We start from the raw sequence: 20,916 nt of genomic DNA on the forward strand, positions 1-20,916 counted from the left end.
GGAAAACAGCAGGAAAGAGGGAGAGATACAGAGATTGTGAGTGGCATTAGTAGGTCCTGGTAGCACCGTCACACACTCCAACAGCAAAGGATTGGACAGCATCACATAAAAACACTCATGCTCATGACTCAAATTTAAGCAGTCTAATACTAAAAGCTTTGGCTTATTCTGTGGGGAGGATTTTACGGAGGTTACTTAGGCACCGGAGTGCCACAAGACACAAAAAAACAGACGTCAGGTTTCTTTGTGGGAAGAGAAAAGGAGGAACAGTTCCCTCCAGTGGTGAAACTGAACAACTGTAAGTAACAGTAAACATGAAGACAAAAACCTGCATCTGTGAATCAACACATCAGAGAGAAGAGAATTAGAACAAAGGCCAGCACTGACTCTCCGAGTGGAGTGCATGTTGATAATCTGAAAAACATTAGTTGCCATTAGAGACACTGTTGGCTCAATTCCCAGATTATGATTTCACTGCAACGTTTCATAACCTTGGATTTCAAATTGTAGCGTAGGGAGACATTCGCCCGAGGGCGGGGCACCAGCGTGTGTGTGTGTGTGTGTGTGTGTGTGTGTGTCCTTATAAACGGATAGTACCAAGCATGTGAGCCGGTGTTACCTTATTTGACCGCAGAGACACTCGTCCTCCGCACCGAGCACAGAATTTCGTTTGGCAATATGAACAGAGGTGGCCACAGCCATCGGCAAACTTGGTTTTGTGGCATATCCCGCAGATTGGGGCTTCGCTCTTCTGGTCCTGAGCCTGCTTAGTCTCATCGCCCATCTTCTTGACCTGGTCCTTATACGACTCAAACTGCTGGTGCAACTTCCTGCAAGCCAAGAAGTAAAGGAGAAAAAGTTAGAAAGTGGAAAATCCATTTATTTACACAGGGGCAATTTGAAAACAACATGGGACAATATCAAATTGATTATTTGCAATGCATGACAAAATTAGGTTTTAAAATACTCATATACAGTACCTGAGTGAGCCTGTCACCCAACAAATGCACATAAAGTTTCAATGGGGAGTCAGTTTTTGCAGACAGTACTGGTTTTAGTAACTCAGCTTACCAATGCAACACCACTGCAATAATTATTTATGACAGTGACAGTATCTGACCTGTGCCAAACATTTCTAAAAACAAGATTGAAAACTGTGTGATAACGATTTTATTTATGACAGATATATGTAAAAACCACATTGAAACATTCCAAATGATGAAATCCACAAACTTTCTCCAACAAGGTCAGCATTCTTTTTCAGAAACAGCAATCGTAGTGATTTCAGAAATTACACGTGACGATTCTCATGCACCTCCTGTAATATTCCAAAAATACCCCTCAGGGTTTGTATCTCTCTATTTATGAATAAGCAACAAAAACAACACAATCCATGAGGATTAAGGCTGCAGGCCGACAAACAGCAGTGTCTGTGACTGAGCGCGCGCAGTTCATCACATTATTATTAGTTGGAATAAAAATCGCCTGACTTATTGTTCTTTATCGATAAGACTGCAAACCTCTCAGTGCATAATAGATGGAAATGAAATATCACCACTCAATGTTAGCAGTGACTGTATTTCTAGTGATCAATAGCACGGTAAGCAGCGCAAGCTAATCTGTTTGTCATTAACTTACATTTCAGTTCATGATTAATCTTGATGTGTTTGGTCTCGTGACTCGTTTGGAGGTCGAGACAAGTTGAGCAACGCAACAAACTAAGTGACTTGAAGTAATATGTTAACCTGCATTTAGCTTTTAGCATCTGATTTCATGTAGACGCACATTACCTTGTCATTCTGGACATTTTCTTTATTTGCGTACTGAATCGTTCAGTATGTCTGTAACAATTGAATTCAATCTAAATTTCAAAGCTCAAGAGCAGATCCCAGCTGACTCCGGTGGAATGCAGCTGACTGAAGCAGGATGCAGTCTGGACGGGTCGCCAGTCCATCACAGAGCAGAGACAGTGAGACAAACAACCTGAAGGCCCTCCGAGCACGAGCTTCTCTTAACCTCTTTTAAACCACCCACACCCAATATGCAGGTCTTTTCACTGTGGGAGACTACCAGAGCATTTTAAGGAAAACCCACAAACACGCACGGGGAACATGCAAACTCCTCCCAAACTCCAAACGGATATTCCCACTGTGAAGTGAGTGAGAGTGCCAAACATAACGGCACACAACAGGTTAAAATCCACCTAATTAAGAGTCTATTGAGGTTTTTGTTCCAAAATGTGGTCAACCGTGCTTGCATCTGTTGCATTGCAAAGATATTTCAAAGAATGTAAACATTTTTGTGCATTTCTGTTTTCCTGATGTTAAGGTGACCTTGATTCTAAAACTGACCATCTTGAGAAGTTCATAGTTGAAACTTCACGATTGAGATAAGTTCATCTTTGTGAGCATATCGGTTCATTTCACTGATTTTCAAACCCAGCCTGGTTTTTTTTTAGACCAACAGGCAGATAAATGCACATTCCTGGCAGTGTAGGCTGTCAGCAGCCTCGTTGCCTGAATCAGTGCCTGAATTGCGGCTTGTTTTTCTTTCTCTAAATCACACTTCCACAACACGCCTCTGCTCTCAGCTGACTAAGTGATATCGCCTAAGCTGCGTGCGATATTGAAAGGAAAAGCAGACACCATGACCTCAGAAGTTTCAGAGCTGAGCTCCTCCTTTGAATCCACACCTCTTCTGAAACACAGGGGGTGGGTATCAAATTTGCTTTGCAAGTTTAAGAACAACACTTAATTCCACTTTCTCAGGTTCCCCTGCGTTTAATGAATCATTTGCACCTGTGTTTCTATATCAGGACAGTTGTAAGGTGAGACTGAGAACACTCTAGAGCCATACTGTTAGATAACAGCATCACCAATAGAAACAATTAATATTCCTTTGCTGTTTTAGCAGCAGGTAATCATTGCTGCTGCTGCACGGCAGAGCCCACCTTCCAGGAAGCACGTGTCAGTCTATTGTGTTACTGTTTGTGCCCTATAGATGGCCTCATACCGATACACAACACCTGATCTTGTACAGTAGCCCCTTCGCTCCTAACAAGCCCTGAGAGGCTACTGAAAAAAACCCGGCGTGGACTCTTCACATGCATTTTGTATGACACATGTCAATTGAGCGTCTCCTTGGAAACTAAACACTGGGCTGACTTCATAATATGGCGATTAGAATTGGTTTCGCCCCACATATCCCCTGCAACATTCATTAGCACTTGTGAATTATTGAGCAGCGCTATCCTTTTACCACACACAGCTCTGCGTTTGAGATAAACGTGCTTCCTTCACCCACGACCAGGCCTTTGGAGCCCAAATGTAAACGCCGCGCATGCTGCCACCCCGAGACCCGGACGGTCGCAGGGTTGGAGTCTCTGTGCAACCCCGACATCAGACGGAGTGCCGTGGGCATGCCCCTCGGTGCACCTACTGAAGGATTAAAGGGCTAATTGTGTCACAGCCTTTGTGTGTTTACCAAGCAGAGATTAGCATGTAGCCTTGTTTAACAGATCCCACAAAATCTCATTTTCTGACAAGAGGGCCCGATAAGGCTGATGGAGTAAATGATATGAGCGGTAAAGCCACTTGCTTTCCCTGAAGAGGAGACTGCAAACAATCACACTTTATTCTCACTTAATCTCTCCTTAGATTCATTAAACAAGCTCTCAGTTTTAGCCCATGAAAGACTGTAAGGTCACTTCCAAAATGAATGCCAAACCACCTCTTCCAAAGAAAGTTAAACTCTACGCGAATAACTATTTTAAAGCTGCTACATTCATGTGTCATCACCAACGAATACGTTCATTCTGAACGGCATACAGAGACGAATGAGTTAATGAAGGCCTCACAAACGACGCGACAGGCAAGAAGGAGAAGTACATACATTAAAAGAGTCCCTGAATAAAGCATGATAAAGAAAACTGAACAAACAGGGGGGTAAAGAGGGGATTCGCGTGGCAGCGGGCAGCTGGTACGCAGCCCCCTCCTCCCTCCGCAGGGTTTGCTTCTTCTGTCGAACACGGTCAGATGTAGGTGACGCTGCTGACGAGTAATCATACGCTGCTCATTGTCCCATCTCATGCTAGCGTATCGGAGCTCTCTTACCTCTGGGCCACACCAGAGCGGCTACACACAGCTCGTAACCCGAGCCCCTCTCTTGGACATATGACAGACTCCACATATCAACGGCGAGGCTCAACTACAAGCACCGGACAAGCCTCTGGATTTCTCTGCTGTCACAGACAATCGGAGCTGAATTTTAACCTCTCTGTAAACGTTAATATGTTAACACTGCAAGGTCAACACCTGAAACAACTTCAGGTAATCTAAAATTCAATTATATCAAAGTATCAAACAAGGGACTCCTGGATTCATCTCGCCTTTCAAGGACTCATATTTAGTTTCTCTCACGGTGGGGCAAACTAATATTGGACCAGATTAAGACCAGCATCCACAGACCTGCATACATCACAACAGATCAGCAAGGAAACTACAGTTATTTAATTATTGTCATTTTTAAGCAGGCTTTCAACCAATTAAGAATCTTCCAATCTTGATTTTGATTAAAAAAAAAATAAAATAGGAGAAAAAAAGAGCAGCATCAATGCTCAAAACTTTTTTTTGTTTGGTTTTACCAGCTTTATTTGGCTGTTTTGTAATTGGTGTGTAATGTTCAAGGTAGATAAAATCTAGAGCAGACATGGGAAACTCCCCTTCTTGTTTTATTTGAAAGCTCCTGCATTACTATGTTGGTTGTTGGAGTTTTTGTGCCATTGTTTAGATTCACTGTAATGTTTTTGGCAAATCATTGATCAGAGAGGGTGTCCATAACCATGTTTTAGAATTAATCTGGGAAATCGTCACAGAAAAAAAGGGCTGTGCTCCACAGCATTAGAAACACATCGGACTTGACACACAAGTTGAACAGATTGTTTAATCTGGAAAAAGCTCAGTGTTCCTTTTGACTACTGTTTTAATAATCTTTCCAGTGACTGTGGTATGGACAGGTTTACAAGGTTAAAACAGGCTCTTTATTATCACAATTCATGGATGTGCGCTCCCTGTGTACGCACGTTTCAGGCCTTTGGGATTAGTTGCCATATCTTATGGCTTACTGACACACCGGTTGAAATATTAATAACACTGGTATTACTGACACTCTGACAGTAATCTGACCATAAATCAAATATTCTAAAGTCCACAAATGCTAACATGCCGTCTGCTTTAGACGAGCCCGCCATGAAAAGATGATGCCTTAAGGAACTGAACAGCTTCCAAGACATACGACCAAGTCCAGCTGTCCTGACTCAATTTCAATTTCCAAAGACTGCTAAATGGACAAACGAGAACTCACATAGGCACATAGTTGTGTGGTTGAGTTTTGATAAGTTCGGACTATCATGACTTCTTTTGCCCCGCACATGTCGTCAATACAATAATAAAAGTGAAATCCACCGTGACTCTCCTGCCACACACCTCCAATCTGATAAAAGAGCAAATCTCACCACTTTTTCTCTGTTTTTCCCTCAGCCACATGCACAAACTAGGGTCTTTGCGTTTTTTTTTTTTTTTGCGCAGCCGCTTTCCTCACCATCATGTCTGAGTGTGTGTGTGTCTGCTGGGAGGAGATCAGAGAGGGATCTGTGCTGTTACTTACGGCTCTGGCTCTGGCTCCTTGTCATTTTGGGACTTTTGCTGGGGCTGAAGAACATTATTTACCAGCTCAGTGATCCCACTAAAGGGAAACCACCTGTTCAAATAAGCAAAGTGTGACTGCAACATCGCAATGAGTCATCAAGGGAGAAAAACAATCTGTCCTGGAAAGGGTTTTTGAGGAATCAGGTCAGTTTCTGCGGTGGTGAACAATAGCGGGGACATTCACTATAACCAGAACGAGAGAGAGAGAGAGAGAGAGAGAGAGAGGGGAAAAGGCCGGGACACGGGCAGAGCGGCGATTAGTGGAACACTGACAACCAGACACAGTGTCAGAAATACAGGGAGAAAGATAGAAGAGGATGGAGAGAAGATACAGACAAATCTAAAGAAGAGGGAGAGAGAGAAAAAGCAGGAAAGCTCTGCAGCCAATGGAAATGAGAGCTGCATTAAATGCTCAGCGGAGGGGAACAGAAGTGTATTGACTTGTCGGAGCAGTAAAGGGGTCAGGTTGTCACACCGGTTAGTCCTACAGGTAGATTCAATCCAGAATGCAGCTACAGTACAGTGAAGCGGGACAGGTGCATCTCGTCCACACTCGGAGTCAAACTACGAGGCTGCAAAAGCCAACCAGAGTGCAGATGATACACAGGATGGAGATGGGCAGCCAGTCAGAAATCAGGGACAAGGAGCAAAGGGGTCTGAGGGCCTGGCTTTAAAAGAAGCTGGTAGAAAGGAAAAGCTGTTGTCATTGATGTCATGGAAGTCAGCAGAGTTCAACAATCTAGTCATTCGGTGTTCCTATACCGTAAAATACCGAAAAACTGCTGCAAAATGCATGAATCAAGTTTAGAAACAGCCCTCCATCACATCAATGACATTTTCTTTTTTCTTTTTTTCCCCATGACAAAGAGGAGAAAGCCACATGAAGCACACAGCACCCACTAACAGGAAGAAGTGTCAAAGCCCGGAGCACTCTGGGTAATGCAGTTTACTTACTGTGCCGGCTGAGGCTTTGGTTCTTCTTTGATCCTAAAACATAAAAAATAAAAAAAAAAAGGTGTGCACAAACTCAGTGCATACAGAACAGAAAGATGGAAGAAGAAAAAAAAAACAACCTAAAAGACACAACAAACTGGCAATGGTGTTGACATTAAACAAAACTCCAACATTAATACTCAGAATGATGCAAATGATGGAGATGACAACAGGCAGCAAGGTAAAAAAAATGGCAGTGAGGATAACTTTATGGATGAGACATGAGATAAGTATGACGGCTTCAATTAAAAACAAAACAATAGCTTCATGTGGGAAACGCAAGAGCAAGAGGCTGCATCGAGATGCAAATGTACCTTTAGGGTGAAGTTTAACAGCTAAAAGAAGGAGATCTAAGAGAAGCGAAAATCAACCAATCAGCTGAGAAGGAGAGACAAACCTTCACAAAGATAACTGGGAAACAGAGCAGTCCAGTAGAGTGCCATTCAGATTTCAGACACTGCTGAATCACAGCAACAGGAATACTTTATAAAATTTACACCAGGAGTTTTCAAAGTGTGAGAGGATTTTCATCCCTTCACATCCCTCCAGTCACTCAACTCTCACACCACACACACTAGTCTCACACCCAGAAGTCATTACTGGTTGAATAGGGGTTTCTTGACAGTTTTGGTTTGTTTGTTATGATTTATGGGCAATATATGACTCTTCCAGTCAGATCCTTTCAATCTGAAATATAACTCGTCTTTGCATCCTATCTGAAACCGGCTCTGAACATGACGTAACTTCAGCGGGTGATCGTCAGCTAAAGAAAACCTGGGATGGAAAATGGATGCATTTATTTTGAAATCTGGGGACATTTACATTGTGTGGTTGATAAAATGTATGGCTGTGAGAGAAAGGGAGAAAAGGCATTTTTTGGAACCTGTGAAATGTTGAAGTTTTGCGCCTCTCATTTATGTAGGGATTTTAAATTTGGCTGATTACTTCATGGCTTTCACTGCATATGCATATTTCATCACAACAAATGAATGTCGTTAAAAATGTTTTGGAAAATCTCCAACAACTGCAATATTACAGTCTTTGGACAAAGAAATATTTGCCCCCTGTTCCTTTTGTTAAGTCTAATCGGATCTCTGTATGTCATCATTTGATGAAGATTTTTCCTCCAGCTATATCTAAGCATCGAAGCAACGTGAAGAGGATGTGTGTAACAACTGAACTCCGGTCTATAAATCGTCAAAAAGCAGAAATCTTTCACTTTCCCTTTAGCAACATGCTGTATCAGATACAATCATCCTTCTCAATTACCAAAAAGAGGCCGGAACCTAAAAGCAGAGCGTTACACCTGGCGTCTGCAGCATCGCACAACATGCAAAGCCTCCACTTTAACCGCATACACACATCTACCCAGAAGAACCGAGGAAAACACACACGCAGCAGAACATGAGGGTTTCGCATCTGCTGCTCAAGTCAGCCGCTCATTCCTGGTTTCAGAACAAATTTCACTTCAAGCAAAACAGACGCAGGTTGCAGCTCGGAGTCACGCGTCAGAGCTTCACACACCTGATCAGCACTGATTCTGAGCACGTAACCAGCTGTTGACAGCTTTATATAGCTGTGTGAGACAAAATGTGTCACTTAGATTTTGCTTGATATTATTTAATGCCTGGAAGCATAAACTAATGTTAACACGTCAGATTTTTACATCAGTCAATAAATACATGAGCTTCGTCGTCACTATTTAATGTGTTTGTCTCAGGCAATAGTTGGGATGATTTCTATGACCTTTATGTGCCACCAAATTATCACTTTTTGTCATTTAAATTGCATTGAAAGTGCTCCACAGGCTGTTTTTCACACTGTATGATATTAAAACTTCCCACTGAAAGTGTGTCATAGCGACAAGGGCCAGCGATGAAGATTGTTTGACACAGTTTAATAAAAGTATCTGGTTTGTTTTATGTAATTTCTGATGAGACTCAGACATATTTATTTAAAAAGAAAGACTGGAAAGGGCAACTCCTTTAACCACTTAAACATCCTAGTTTTTGATGCTTAAAGTAAATATATAGTGACACACATGAATTCTAGAGTAAATACACGCATAGATTTATATTTTGCAGTGAAGCCAGGTTAAAGAAAAATGTTTTTACTTTTTTGTTTTTTTATCTTTAGAATACATTTTGAACAAAAAAAAAAATTCAATAAAGTTAGTTTAAAATCAACAAGAAAACCAACTATTTTAACTAAATACACCCAGTTTGGATCACTGCTCTTCAACTTTTATCCAACAGCCAAAAACAATTAAGTGACAAAATTCATAAGAAAACTCATGCTGTGCTCTTTAAATCGATGTCCGCTGTATTGAACTCCGACATATCCAGCCTATACTCCTCAGCATCCTGCTCAAAGCGTCAGAACACAGAAAAGCAGCCTGCCGGTAGTCTAGCTCAGAAAGAGTTCAGCTCAAGAAATCTGTCTGTCTGATCTGTGTCAGAGGGGTGACAGAACACACGAGAGAAGATATAGTCCTATGTACCCATCAGTCTCGCTGCTCTGTTTTCCAATGAGCCAGTCCATATTTATCCTCTCGCTGTGTTCTCCCGATGACCTGCAGCGCCGTTCTTTATTGATCCCATCAGCCCCGTCTCTGTGGTCGCATTACAAGCCTCATATTTATCTGATGGAGCCTGCTGCCTGCTCGCCTGCCTGCCTGGACGGCTGCCGGGCAGAGTGTGTGCGTTTGTGTGCCTGTCTATGCATTTGTGAGTGTGTGTGTGTGTGTGTGTGTGTGTGTGTGTGTGTGTGTGTGTGTGTGTGCCCGTATGCGCATGTCCTGCTGTGTGTGTACTGTACCCTTGTGTGAATGAGCGCAGTGTATTATTTGACATGGGGGCCGTAAAATGAGTGAGTGTAAAATGTCACAAGTGACGTATTTAGTGTCCTGGCTGCTGCTGCTGAGGAAGAGGAGGAGGAGGAGGAGGAGGAGGAGGAGGAGGCCCCTGTGGGGCAGATCAACTATTTTTTCTTTTTATCTCTTCAACCTGTGCTCTGCATCCTGTGGATGCACACAGGAGAAAACACTCACGTGCAGCAGCTGAGTTAAGAATAGCTTTGCGGGTTTTTTTGGGGGGAGTTTATAGTTTGAAGCAGTCACATTCTGCAGTTATTTTTGGTCTCTTATGCTGCTCTGTGTTTTGGTTTCCTCCTACTCTGCGTCAGCGGCGTTGAGCTCGCGCTGGATGATGACTGGTGCTACACTGCTCTCTAGTGGACAGCCGTGCTGCAATAAGAGTTACTGGAGCAGGAGGTCAGCAACCTTCCTCAGACCAAAAGGTATTTTATGCACAACTGAGTCACAAAAAGGGTTGCTGCAAACTTACAGTTCACTTCTAGTTAAAACTTTGATTAATATATTTACTAACTGTATTTCTGAGAAGGCGACATTGATCATGTAATAATAATACGTTTTATTTATCAGCGCAGTTCAAGACACCCAAGGTCATTGTGCAATGAACAAAAGACAGTTAAACAAGTGAAAAAAATGTTTGCTTTTGCTTGAACTGTGGTCTAAACTAGTTCCCAGATACAACACAATGGGAATTATTTGCATTTATTGAGCTCTCACTTTAAGATGAAATTAATGACATGTTGTTCAGAGAGAAGCTCCATGGATTTTTAAATATAACTGCATTGAAGTTATTGATTTTCCATGTTGGTCAGCACTTTATTTTTGTGTTAATCATTTAAGTTTAACTTCACATTGAATCTTATGGGGGGGGATTTTTTGAGGGAGGAGACATTAACACATACATTAGATTATTTTTAACATTCTGACATAGATCATTCAGTCATAGATTTCAGTGACTAAGAACAAAATTGTGTGACGTTGCGTCTGAAATTACCCATGTATCACTTCTGTACAAACTTTAAAGACACATTTTGAAAGTCAATCCCTCACATTTTCAAATCCTGTTTGTACTGACTGCTATTTTTAAAACATGCCCTGTGGGTTACTCACAAGGTCCCTGCGGACCGCCATGTGCCTTCAGGCACCAGGTCGGCTGCCCCTGCACTAGAAAATACACAGTGAGTTGATTTGGATGTGGTTTCTGTGTCACAGACGCAGAGAATCAAGATGCATGACAAAACGGGGCTTTGAAAACTGTCCTAAGAAAAACATCACAGTATTTAAGCTGATAGTTCCATCGATAAGAAACCACTGGCATAGGTTTCAGTATTTGTGCAGCACCACACTGGATTTGAAATGAATCACATTGTGCTTTCAGCTCAGACTTTCAGACAAATTTCCAAGGTTGTTGCATCCAAATCAGCTGATCAGTGTCAGAGTTAAAAAAAACATCTTATAAATACCCTCCACCTATTTTTGACTTTTGAAGAAGTCCCGATTATTTGAGCATAGTATATTAAAGGCCAGCACAACCATCAAATATGCAGACCCATCACGAATAGCTGTTCTTTCAGCTGACTGGCATTCTGATTGCTGGCTCAGTGAAGAACAGTGAAACTGAGCCCTTCAAAAAGCAGCAGCATCGCATTTTCTCCAAATAAGGCCTTGGATGAAAACTGTGTTACAGCTCTGTTGTCAGTGCTATCTCATTCACATTTAGCTCTTATTTATGTGAGATATTTTTTTTTTTATATTCCAGTTTTTTTTTTTTTTATTTTATTTTACAAAACAGGAAACCAGTGGTGAGTGCAACTGGAGCACTTCAGAGAATAAACAAAAAAAAAAAAGAGAATACATGGTAAATTTATTTACCATAAATAAGTACAATTTACTTAATTGTTTTAGTATGTGAGCAGTCTCAACACCAATTACATACACCCACACACACACACACACACCATCCAAGACAAACGCCATGCATCCCCAACTATTGGGAGGAACTGCAGTGTAACGCCAAAGGACACTTTGACACACAAGGTGCTTGATGGGAATCAAACTGCCAATCTTGGGATTCAAGAACACCCACTCTACCAACACATCCTGAATAAGCAAACAACACAACGACAGATTAAAATAGTTAAGGAAAGTGCCGTTTGCATGGAAGCTGGTCCTACTGTACAAGCAACAGAAAGCTGCGAGGAGAACCTGAGCAGTTTATGGAGATACCGGTGATTTCATTACTACAGACCATCTGAAGAGAAGAGAGGGACAGAAAAGGACAGGAAACAAAAACGAACTGCTAAAAGATGCTCAAACACCCAAAACACTCATTTTTATTGCAAATCCTTCAAAAGGACACCACAACTCAAGACTCTTTCGGCACTTACTACAGTGATGTTTTACACCTCTAATAATTCTTTTACGTCAGAGTCAATGTTTTGACACAGCTTCTCCGGGAGCAGCTGGGTTTTCACCTTAGATATTATTTGCTGGGATCCAAAAATAAAGGAATAACATCAAGTGCTAGTTAGATGTTCCTATTTTAAAATAGCTCGCGTGAAACTGTCACACTCAGTCTCACACTTCAGATCATCTGATTATTTTGACTTCATTATGCTCACGACGAATTATTAGTTCTACTTTCCAACTTCAGTGATTTATCTCATATCACATATATGAGCTGACAGGTGGTTGAAGGGAAGGTACATCCATGAGGGAATGCCAGTTCATCAATGCAGACGGTCAAATGTGGGAACAACTTTGGAGTTACTGCAAATCGGAGAAAACCCAGATGAAATAGCAAGTTGGGGAGCTTCAGGGACAGTGAAGCGGCAGATACGTGGTGTGAGACTGGAGAGGAAAGATGAGGAAAACTTCGGCAGTTCAGAAACTTATCTGTGTCTTCATGGGAAAGGGTCAGACTCCCAGGCTGTGTTCAGAGCTACCACATCTCCTTGCTTCCACGGCTCAACCAGAGTCAACAATCAGTTCACACATCATCCAGCTGTTTCTTGGCTATAATCTCTCCTGTTCTGCTCTTTGCTCAGTTTTTGTCCTTTGAAAGGCATCAAGTATACTGTTGGTTTTTCTTTTTCAGACTCTCACTCCTCACGTGTTATCTGTGCCAGGTGTGCCTCATTTAGGCTCCTCCCTCAGTCTCACCACATGTTCCCCTCTCCTCACCTCCTATCAGCTCTTGTCCTAAGCCCTGCAACTTCGATGAATCGACCCTGTTTCTGCATGTACTTTCACCTAATTTAGAGTCTTTGCACTCCTTCGGAGTGCAGGACAGGCTGAAGCTCTGTCCCAGCAGAGACCCCACAATGAAATTCTACAAACCCCCAGACTGTTTCCTTAAATGTTAGTGAGATGTGTCTTCATCTTGGCATCTAGACTAAAGGATAAAATGTGTGATTAGAGGATCTCGTGGCTCAGCAGTGATCCTGCAGCCCCTCTGAGTCCACTACTGACGGAGTGATAATTGGATCATAAGGGAGTAATCTGGCTCAGTGGGTAAATACCAACTACATTAACACCATCCCTGCTGGTCAGTACTGCCAGGAGACGAGGATACCGTCTGACTGAAGCCACGCAGACGCAAGTGACCGAGGGGCGACTCTCACGGGAGGCCGGACGTCTGCTTGCTTTTTAGATACGATACAATTTCACGTTGGTGCAGTGTATATCATGTGAGGTCCGTTAGAAGGAGAACAGCTGTGAAAACCCACCAGCGTGCAGACAGCAGCACTAACAAAGGTAAACTAACACGAACTCTGGATACGAGCTAATGCTCATGTTACTTACAGTTGCACATCTTTTATGTTGCTTGAAGGAGGGCTGAGTTAGTTTAATAATTTAGTGGAGCTACTCCAAATTGAGCAGAACAGCTTTAAATAGTGCTCACACCTGTTAGCAAGATGAAAGATGTTTGCAAGAAAAAAAAAACACTACCACTTAAAAATCCGGCTGAAAGTGTAAAATCCGCCACAAGAGTGTGTCGCTGCACCTCAGCCTGCTGAAGTAAGAGAAATCAACATGCAGACTCTGACAATGTCGACAGTATCCCTGCCGGCTGTATTAAACAGAAATCCCCAACTGTACTACCTCTACTGTACATTACCAGCAAATCTCCAAGAAAAGGAGAGCGCGCACTAAAAATAGCAGCTCGTTTAAAGGCAGACGATTAGGTCTGCAGACACCTGTTCATTCTCCCTCTTCAATAAATGCCAGGAGAAGTGCTACTTCTCCACCTCGGAGAGGATTAGGGGCAGGGGATAGAGTGCTGATAACTTCCTCTGGCACGGGGCGCTGGCACAGTGTGATAGGCCGGGGCAGGAGGGACGGTGAGAGGGCACACACCTCGGTGTGGAGGGGGCTGGCTGGTTACCGCAGCTGGGCCTTAGAAAGCACCGATAGGATTGAATCCACGGGGCGCGCTCATCAGAATAGGCAATCTAACAGCAAGCAAGCCAGACCTCCTGACCAAGAACTAATACTCAGATTGTCAAACAGGACTTGGCAAGAGCAGTTTTTTCTTTCTTTCTTTTTTTTTCCTGAGCAACGGGGAAGTGGCTAATCTGCTGCCAAATATAACTAAAATCCATCTGTTTCCTTAGATTACCTGCCAGGATTCAATTGAGCTGCTCCATATCTTCCCTTCTGTGAGATTTCCAAGTGGCAAAGAGTCAGCTAATCACCCAGCAGCCCACACATTCACAAGTGTATTTCCATGCAAGAGCTTACAGGAAACATATGTACAATATTCACTTTCGCGCGGCCATTTTATCATTCATTGGAACATGTGGCAGTGATATGAGCACTGTTTAGTCAGTGGTGGTGATACATCATGTTTGCCTTCTTGCACATATGTACTTGTTTGCACTGGTGAAGGTGTGCGCACCAACGTGTTCCGCTCCGGGCGCGATCCCTCGGCCGCTTCTCCTGTCAGCCCGCTTTATTCGTCTTGACACAGATAGGTTTTATTATGTCAGCCATCAGCACTTTCTTGGCAGCTGACATTGTCCCACGCCAACGTCACGGGCCCTACCGAGAGCGGCTCAACAGCTCCAGCGGGAATATTCTAGAAACTCAACCTCACAGCGGCTGGGTCGCCACCCCGTGCACTGACCCAATCGCAAGGAAAGCACAGCTGAACGTGGTTCGGTCTGTCTGCGTGTACAATGCCAGAAAGTACTTCCAGCTTTCTGATTGGCCAAAGCCAAGTTTTGAGGTTTTTCTGCTGACGAGCTGGAAAAGAAAAAGCTCCATCAGCTAATGTCCTCGATTCATTTAAACTAGAAACCTGAGTGTAAAGTTGCACTGTGCACTGCTAACATTAACTATCCATCCATGTTTTATGCCATTTTATTCAACTCAGTTTTGAGATGTGTTGGAGCCAATCCCAGCTGATTTCAGGTGAAGGCACGATACAGTCTAGACAGGTTCACATTCATACCCAGAGAAGTCCTTCATATATATCCTGTATATCCTATATATCCATTTGAAAATGTAAAAATCAGATAAAGCACCACAACATTGCTCCACCAACCCACACCCAGAGGCTCAAAGACATCATGTCCTGTCTGACTGATGAAAAAAAAAATCATTTACTTCACAAATCATACATGCAATATAAGAGAGTTTGTGGATCATTCTTACAGTACTTCCAGGCCCCCAAACTGAGCTTAAACACATCACAACTTAAACCACATTAACCAGAACACAAAAACACTTCATTTTTTCTAACTCTCCCTTTCATATCAACTTCATCCGCACCTTACAACAGAGCTCAACAACAAACTTGATGCATTGCTGTGGTAGTCATACCCTGGACTGTCATAGGTTCCTTTTCTCTTTTTGCACTTCACTGACCTTTACTTGACATAAAGCCTGACATCCATCTTGTGACAGTAATAATTTTTGCACCCTTTGTCAAAATATTAACAAATTCCAAATGCATGCAATAATTCCTCTTTTGAGTACTTTTTGGAAAATAACACATTATACTGTGATATCCTACAGTATTTAAGGAAATTTAGGCATTTCTCGATCTGATTTACTTCAGTTTCACACATCAACAGATTTTATGATGTAAATGGTATTTCAATGAGTGCACCATGAAGGGTTAACAGGCTGTTACTCCGACATTCACTCAACTCTTGAGAGACACAGGTTTGTTGGTTATACCTCTTTTCTGATGCTTCATCAAGGAACAAGGTCTGAACACTTAAAAACACTTGATCAGGTTCATCAGTACATGTTGTAATTTTAATGACAAGAACACACATTTAACTCTGCTTCAATTGAACCTCTGTGTTCGTTCAGTGTTGTCTGTGACAGGATATGTCAGTTCTGATGGCGAGAATTAAAAATAACTCAAAATCGTGATTATTCCGTTTATAAATGGCACAATTCAAAACTCTGCACAAACTCCCATCAGTCGCTTCTTCAATCAGACTGAAAAAGCTCCCCAGGATGTTGTTGTTCCTGGATGGGAGCTGTAGGTGGGCTGCACTGAAACTGCAGTCAGCTGTCTGTGTCTCACTGAGGGCTTTAATAATAGCCCAGCCATGGCTAACAATAGCGAGGTAATAGATACTCTGCCTATTGTTGGCCAAGCCTGCTCTATTCCTTCCTGTCCCAATTCATCCCAACAGCACGTCACTATTAGCTTGCTTAACTAAACTGTATGCGGCGCACCCGGGCAGATGAGGGCAATCTGATATCACCCCACCTGCACACAGGTAACACCCAGCATGCTGCTGAAATATTGCCGCAGATGCCACGTAATGCTGCACACCTTGGATTGTTGGTGTCGGTTACCTCGAGTCATCGTATACCGCACAGGCCAGATATAGCACCAGCGTGAGGACGGGCACATTCGTCCCAATCAACAGATGTGAGCACAATACTGTACGAGTTAAATTAACTTGAACTTGATGGCTCTGGACATCTGTCTGCTGGTGGAGAGATCTGTTTCACTGTGGCTGTTGGAAAGTCCTAAATCACAGGATTCCCTTGCATTAGTCGCCTCTCTGCACAGATTTAAAACCGGCCGGCCAACAAACCGTCCAAGCAGCCGCCCCCTCGGAGATAAGGCGGCCGGATTCTGCTCGACGTCTGCAGCGAGCGCCTCCCTCCCACCCCCGTGGCCTCGTGCCTGGTGGCTTTAAATGCCTGCCCTTAGATATTACTTCAAATGATCGCATTTACGTTTCACAAAGGAGGATTTCCACGTGTCCGCAGCACGACGCTCCTCCCCCGCTCTCTCCCTCCCCTCTGCGGTTCAACCGCCACGCATCCAGGCCATCACAGCCATCACCATGGCGATGGCAGCAGTATCTCAGTGGGACGAGTGATATTAAGGGATTAGAGGGAGATCCTCCATCAGACTTCGGTCGAGGAGCACGATCCCAGGATCACACCATCGGCCCTCTGTGTCTCCCTCCTGATCAGCGTCAGATGATGGGGATGAAAAAAGGCCTCTTTCGCTCCCACGTTCACTGTGGCGCATGCAAGACTACACAAGCCCAGCAACCCGTGATGCACACGCACACAGATACTGAATCTCTAGAATAATACATTTAAAGCTCCCGCAAAGCCACCTTCAGCCCTAGGCAGAGTGAGCAGCAGTCTATATGTTGTACAGTATGTCCTAGTGGGGGATACACAGTAGTGCCTGTGTGTAGTGCTCAAACAGTGGGCTTATATAAGGGCCAAGGCTGCATTAGTGACGTCACGGCAGCGGCTGCTCTTTATCCTCCCTTATTTATGTCAGTCGGCTGCTTCTGTAATCTACCTACAGCGCAGCAGCATCTGCAGCCCCTACTGTACACGTACAGCAGTGTAATTCTGCTAAACATCTGACCTGATGATCCCTGCTGGGAAAAAAAACAATAACCTTTTGAGAGTGAGAAGAGCGAATTACGATGCCACATGGGAGCAACGCGAAGGAAAGCAGGGGAAAATAATAAGGCACTCAAGAGCATTTAAAGAGAATATTTTTACTGTGAGCGTACAATATGCATGGAATAATATTTAAAGAAAAAGAGCCCACCAGAATCACTACTCCAATTATTATGTAATAAATTCTACTGCCTGTCTAGTTGTGGGGCCTCTGCGAAGCCAGTGTGTGTGTCTTTCACAGGGCTTACTACCTGTTTGTGTGTGTGGTAGACAAATACAGGGCGGCCGCGTTTGTTTATAGATAGAAAGCGCTGGATGGGGTTGAGTTTTGGGTCACACAAAGGCGCATTTGAAGGACCGGCTCGGCAGCACGCACGTGGTTGAGTCACCAGCTTGCACCTGCTTCAACCAGCTGAGTCTTGAATGAGCAGAACACAGACAGACACACAAACACACACACACTCATGCACGCACACACACACACACACACACACACACACACACACACACACACACACACACACGGGACGGGAAGGACAGATTAGAGCGTCCTGTGTAAACTACCGCCTGTAAATTTATCAGCTCACACACAGAGGAAAGCATCTGGGGCGAGGCAGATTCACCAGTCATGGTTCAATTGTACTTTTTTTTTTTTTAAATCCAGTCTTTCATTATTTTACATGCTTTTCTTTCAGGTTCACACAAAATGCAGGATCTAAATCTGGATCTGAATTCTTAACCAGGAGTGTGTCTTTTCTCTGCCTCTTTATTTAGCTCTACAACAATAAAATGATGGCGTTTGGAGCATCCACGTTTTAATAACAAATACTATTTAGATTCAACTTAAAATACATGGGTTTATGGTCTATGTTAAGTCTGGGTTGACAGATTGTTGACAGATTTGTTCAAATGTTACAACTCAATATGATGAGTGCACGGATAGCTGACGGCTAATAACTGCAACCTGCTAACTGTCACTAAACAAAGTTTAAACTTTGAAACTACAAATTATTTATGGGCAATTAAAACTATTCTGATGAATCACAATAAGTCAAATATGCTGCTGTCCTTAAAGGTGCAGGAATGGGACCTAAAGCCTAAAAATAAGTTGCATTTCTTACCTTTCTAACAATACCCTTCATGTTTTGACTGGTTTCAGTATAAAACAAACTTAAAATATTTAAAAAATGTTAGCCTACTGCAGTGGATGAGTCAGAAAACACTAATCATAATGTCTAAAGTGTTTTCAAGTCCTAAATGTCAGAAAACAGTCACTGACAAGTTGTTAAATAAGACTACAGAGACTCTTCGGAACATCGACACAACAAACACAGACCAGTCTGCCTTCACAGCCTCAGTGGATTCATGTAGTTCAACTGTTTGAGATTTTAAATTACGCTTTAATGCTTTTACCTTTTCACAGCCACGTCTCACTGCTCTTATTCTGCATTTGTCACAAAGTTCGCGTCCATTGATGCAAAGCACTCGGAACTGCTGTAAATGAAACCAGGGTCGGGGTCTGTGTCTCACTGGTCAATGTGGATCTTTTTGCCTTCCTGTCTGTGTTTCCTGGATGTCTAAACGGCTGCAGGCCTCGCTGCCTGGCCACTTGCGGGCCACAGCTGAAAGCCGAGTATTTCCACTATAAATAGTCCGGCTCCCAGCGTGGGGGTTCTCACTCTTTGAACGCGGCCAGCTTGAGATGACCTGATGCCACGCTTCACCTTTACCAGCCCACCGCTCATCAGACCTGTAACAGACGCTCTCTCTCTCTCCATCCAGGTAGAGGAAGTGCACTCCTGCTTTCGCTCCCTGTCCGTCACACAAATGTGCAACTCCGTCCTTAAATGGTACCGAATTCCTGGACCTGTGCATCATAAAACACAGCTGAGATCCATACCGATCCATTTACAGATTAAAAAAATCAGCAGCAAATAGTTAGTGTGCGAGTCTGCGTCATCCGGTGACCAGGAGTGTGTGATCAATTTATCTCAAGTGTATCCTCACAACGCGGTGTGGTATTGAGGGATACATTTAACATCAACACTTCCAGCTATTGTACGGCTGGCTCGTGTTCCTCAGAAGCACCAGGCATACCTCCGAGGGTCAAACGCAGTATATCTTCTCTACATTGACCGTGTAAGGGTGGATGGAGACGGGGGATGGGCAATAAAAGTGATGAAGTGTCCCCCTCTCCGTGGCTTTCACTATCATGATTCTACTCTCTTTGCTCTTATTTGGCTGAGGCTCTTGTCCTACTTTCTTTTTAAATTGCTCTTTGTCTATTTTTTTTAACCAAGGAACTATTCATTCATATCCATATTTCTTTTTTTTTTTTTTTATAGTGTTGTTCTCACTGAAGCCAATCCTGCACAGCATGCTGGGAGGCATATGTGACAACTGGCCAGATGTTGGAGAAGTGGGGTTGCAGTTGGCTTCCATTCATATGCAAGCAAACAGTGCCCACAGTTGGTCAAGTTAATGTGACACTTCTTATGATTCTTCCATTGTAACGGGAAATTGGTAAAGAGAGTTAATCATCGAAGAATGTGAAAATTGCTTGAGGCTTTCTTGACAAATAATTTAACAAAGTGGAAAGGAGCCGTCCTTCCCTCGTATGTAACAATGTATTATACATCACTTGCATTAGATCCAGCAACCTTTTCCTTCCACTAAAACGTTTTCCTATTGTCATGTTTTGCCAAGGGCATTTGAAATTACACAGCCAGTAGCAGGAAAATCCCTTCAAACTTTGCTTGAGGGATAAGAGCCCAGAAGAGAATAAAACCCATGCTGACGAATGCAGATGTTATTTAGAACAAAGCCCGGAGAGACAATGGGAGCCGGCGCTGTGCTGTGCTATGAAGGAGAACAGCGGGCTGTGGGAGATGGCAGGCTGATTGCGCCGTCAATGCGGACTGAGGCTTGTCATATCAGCAACAAGACTTGATAGCATCGCAGACGTCAATGTCTCTCCTCTCATTTTCTGTCTGATGTTCTCTTCTCCTTTCCTGTCCTCTCTCCTCTCCCCTCGCCCCCCTTGTCCATTCTCATTTCCGCTCTTCCTATGCTAACCTGTCTAGTACTTTCTTCTCCCTTTGCCCTTTCCTCCCCTCCTTTAACCCTCCCCAGTGTATCCCCCACGTATCCTCTCTCTTCCTTTTTAAGTCTTGTTTGAGCCTGAACGGAAACATGGCCCCATGTTTTTGCTCGGCACGTCATGCAATTTCTTTCAACGGATTTGAAAAGTGGTGCATTGAGCAAGCAGAGCAGGATGCTCAGAAGCAGGCTGCAACACAGGATATGACTACCTTTAGAGGCACCATGTTCCTGGATGTGAGTTCCCAGATGTTAAAACATCCCCACAGTAATTCAAATGGATAATCCATTCTGTTTGTTCACAACTATTTTGTGAACGAAGTCATGAATACTCTCCTGACA

At 43.3% G+C, this 20,916-nt stretch overlaps 1 protein-coding gene and 1 long non-coding RNA gene across 12 annotated transcripts in view; one reads left to right on the plus strand and one right to left on the minus strand.

Moving 5' to 3' along the window:
• Positions 1-20,916, minus strand: part of rims2a (regulating synaptic membrane exocytosis 2a) — a 140,468-nt gene that overhangs the window by 111,680 nt on the left and 7,872 nt on the right. For 8 of the 11 annotated variants that reach the window (XM_030102192.1, XM_030102191.1, XM_030102188.1 and 5 more), the window contains exons 3-5: positions 6,660-6,692; positions 5,665-5,757; positions 620-830 (exon numbers count right to left, since the gene is read on the minus strand). In XM_030102192.1, coding sequence (XP_029958052.1) covers positions 620-830; positions 5,665-5,757; positions 6,660-6,692 — 337 coding nt within the window. The remainder of the gene's footprint in view (positions 1-619; positions 831-5,664; positions 5,758-6,659; positions 6,693-20,916) is intronic. The other 3 variants (XM_030102194.1, XM_030102198.1, XM_030102197.1) reach the window with 1 other exon arrangement.
• On the plus strand, positions 290-17,688 carry LOC115396352 (uncharacterized). The gene is made up of 3 exons (XR_003932376.1): positions 290-302; positions 15,209-15,213; positions 17,622-17,688. It is a non-coding gene; the product is annotated as an uncharacterized LOC115396352 (long non-coding RNA).

This window comes from Salarias fasciatus, chromosome 11 (assembly GCF_902148845.1).
Source record: "Salarias fasciatus chromosome 11, fSalaFa1.1, whole genome shotgun sequence".
NCBI classification, from domain to species: Eukaryota; Metazoa; Chordata; class Actinopteri; order Blenniiformes; family Blenniidae; genus Salarias; species Salarias fasciatus.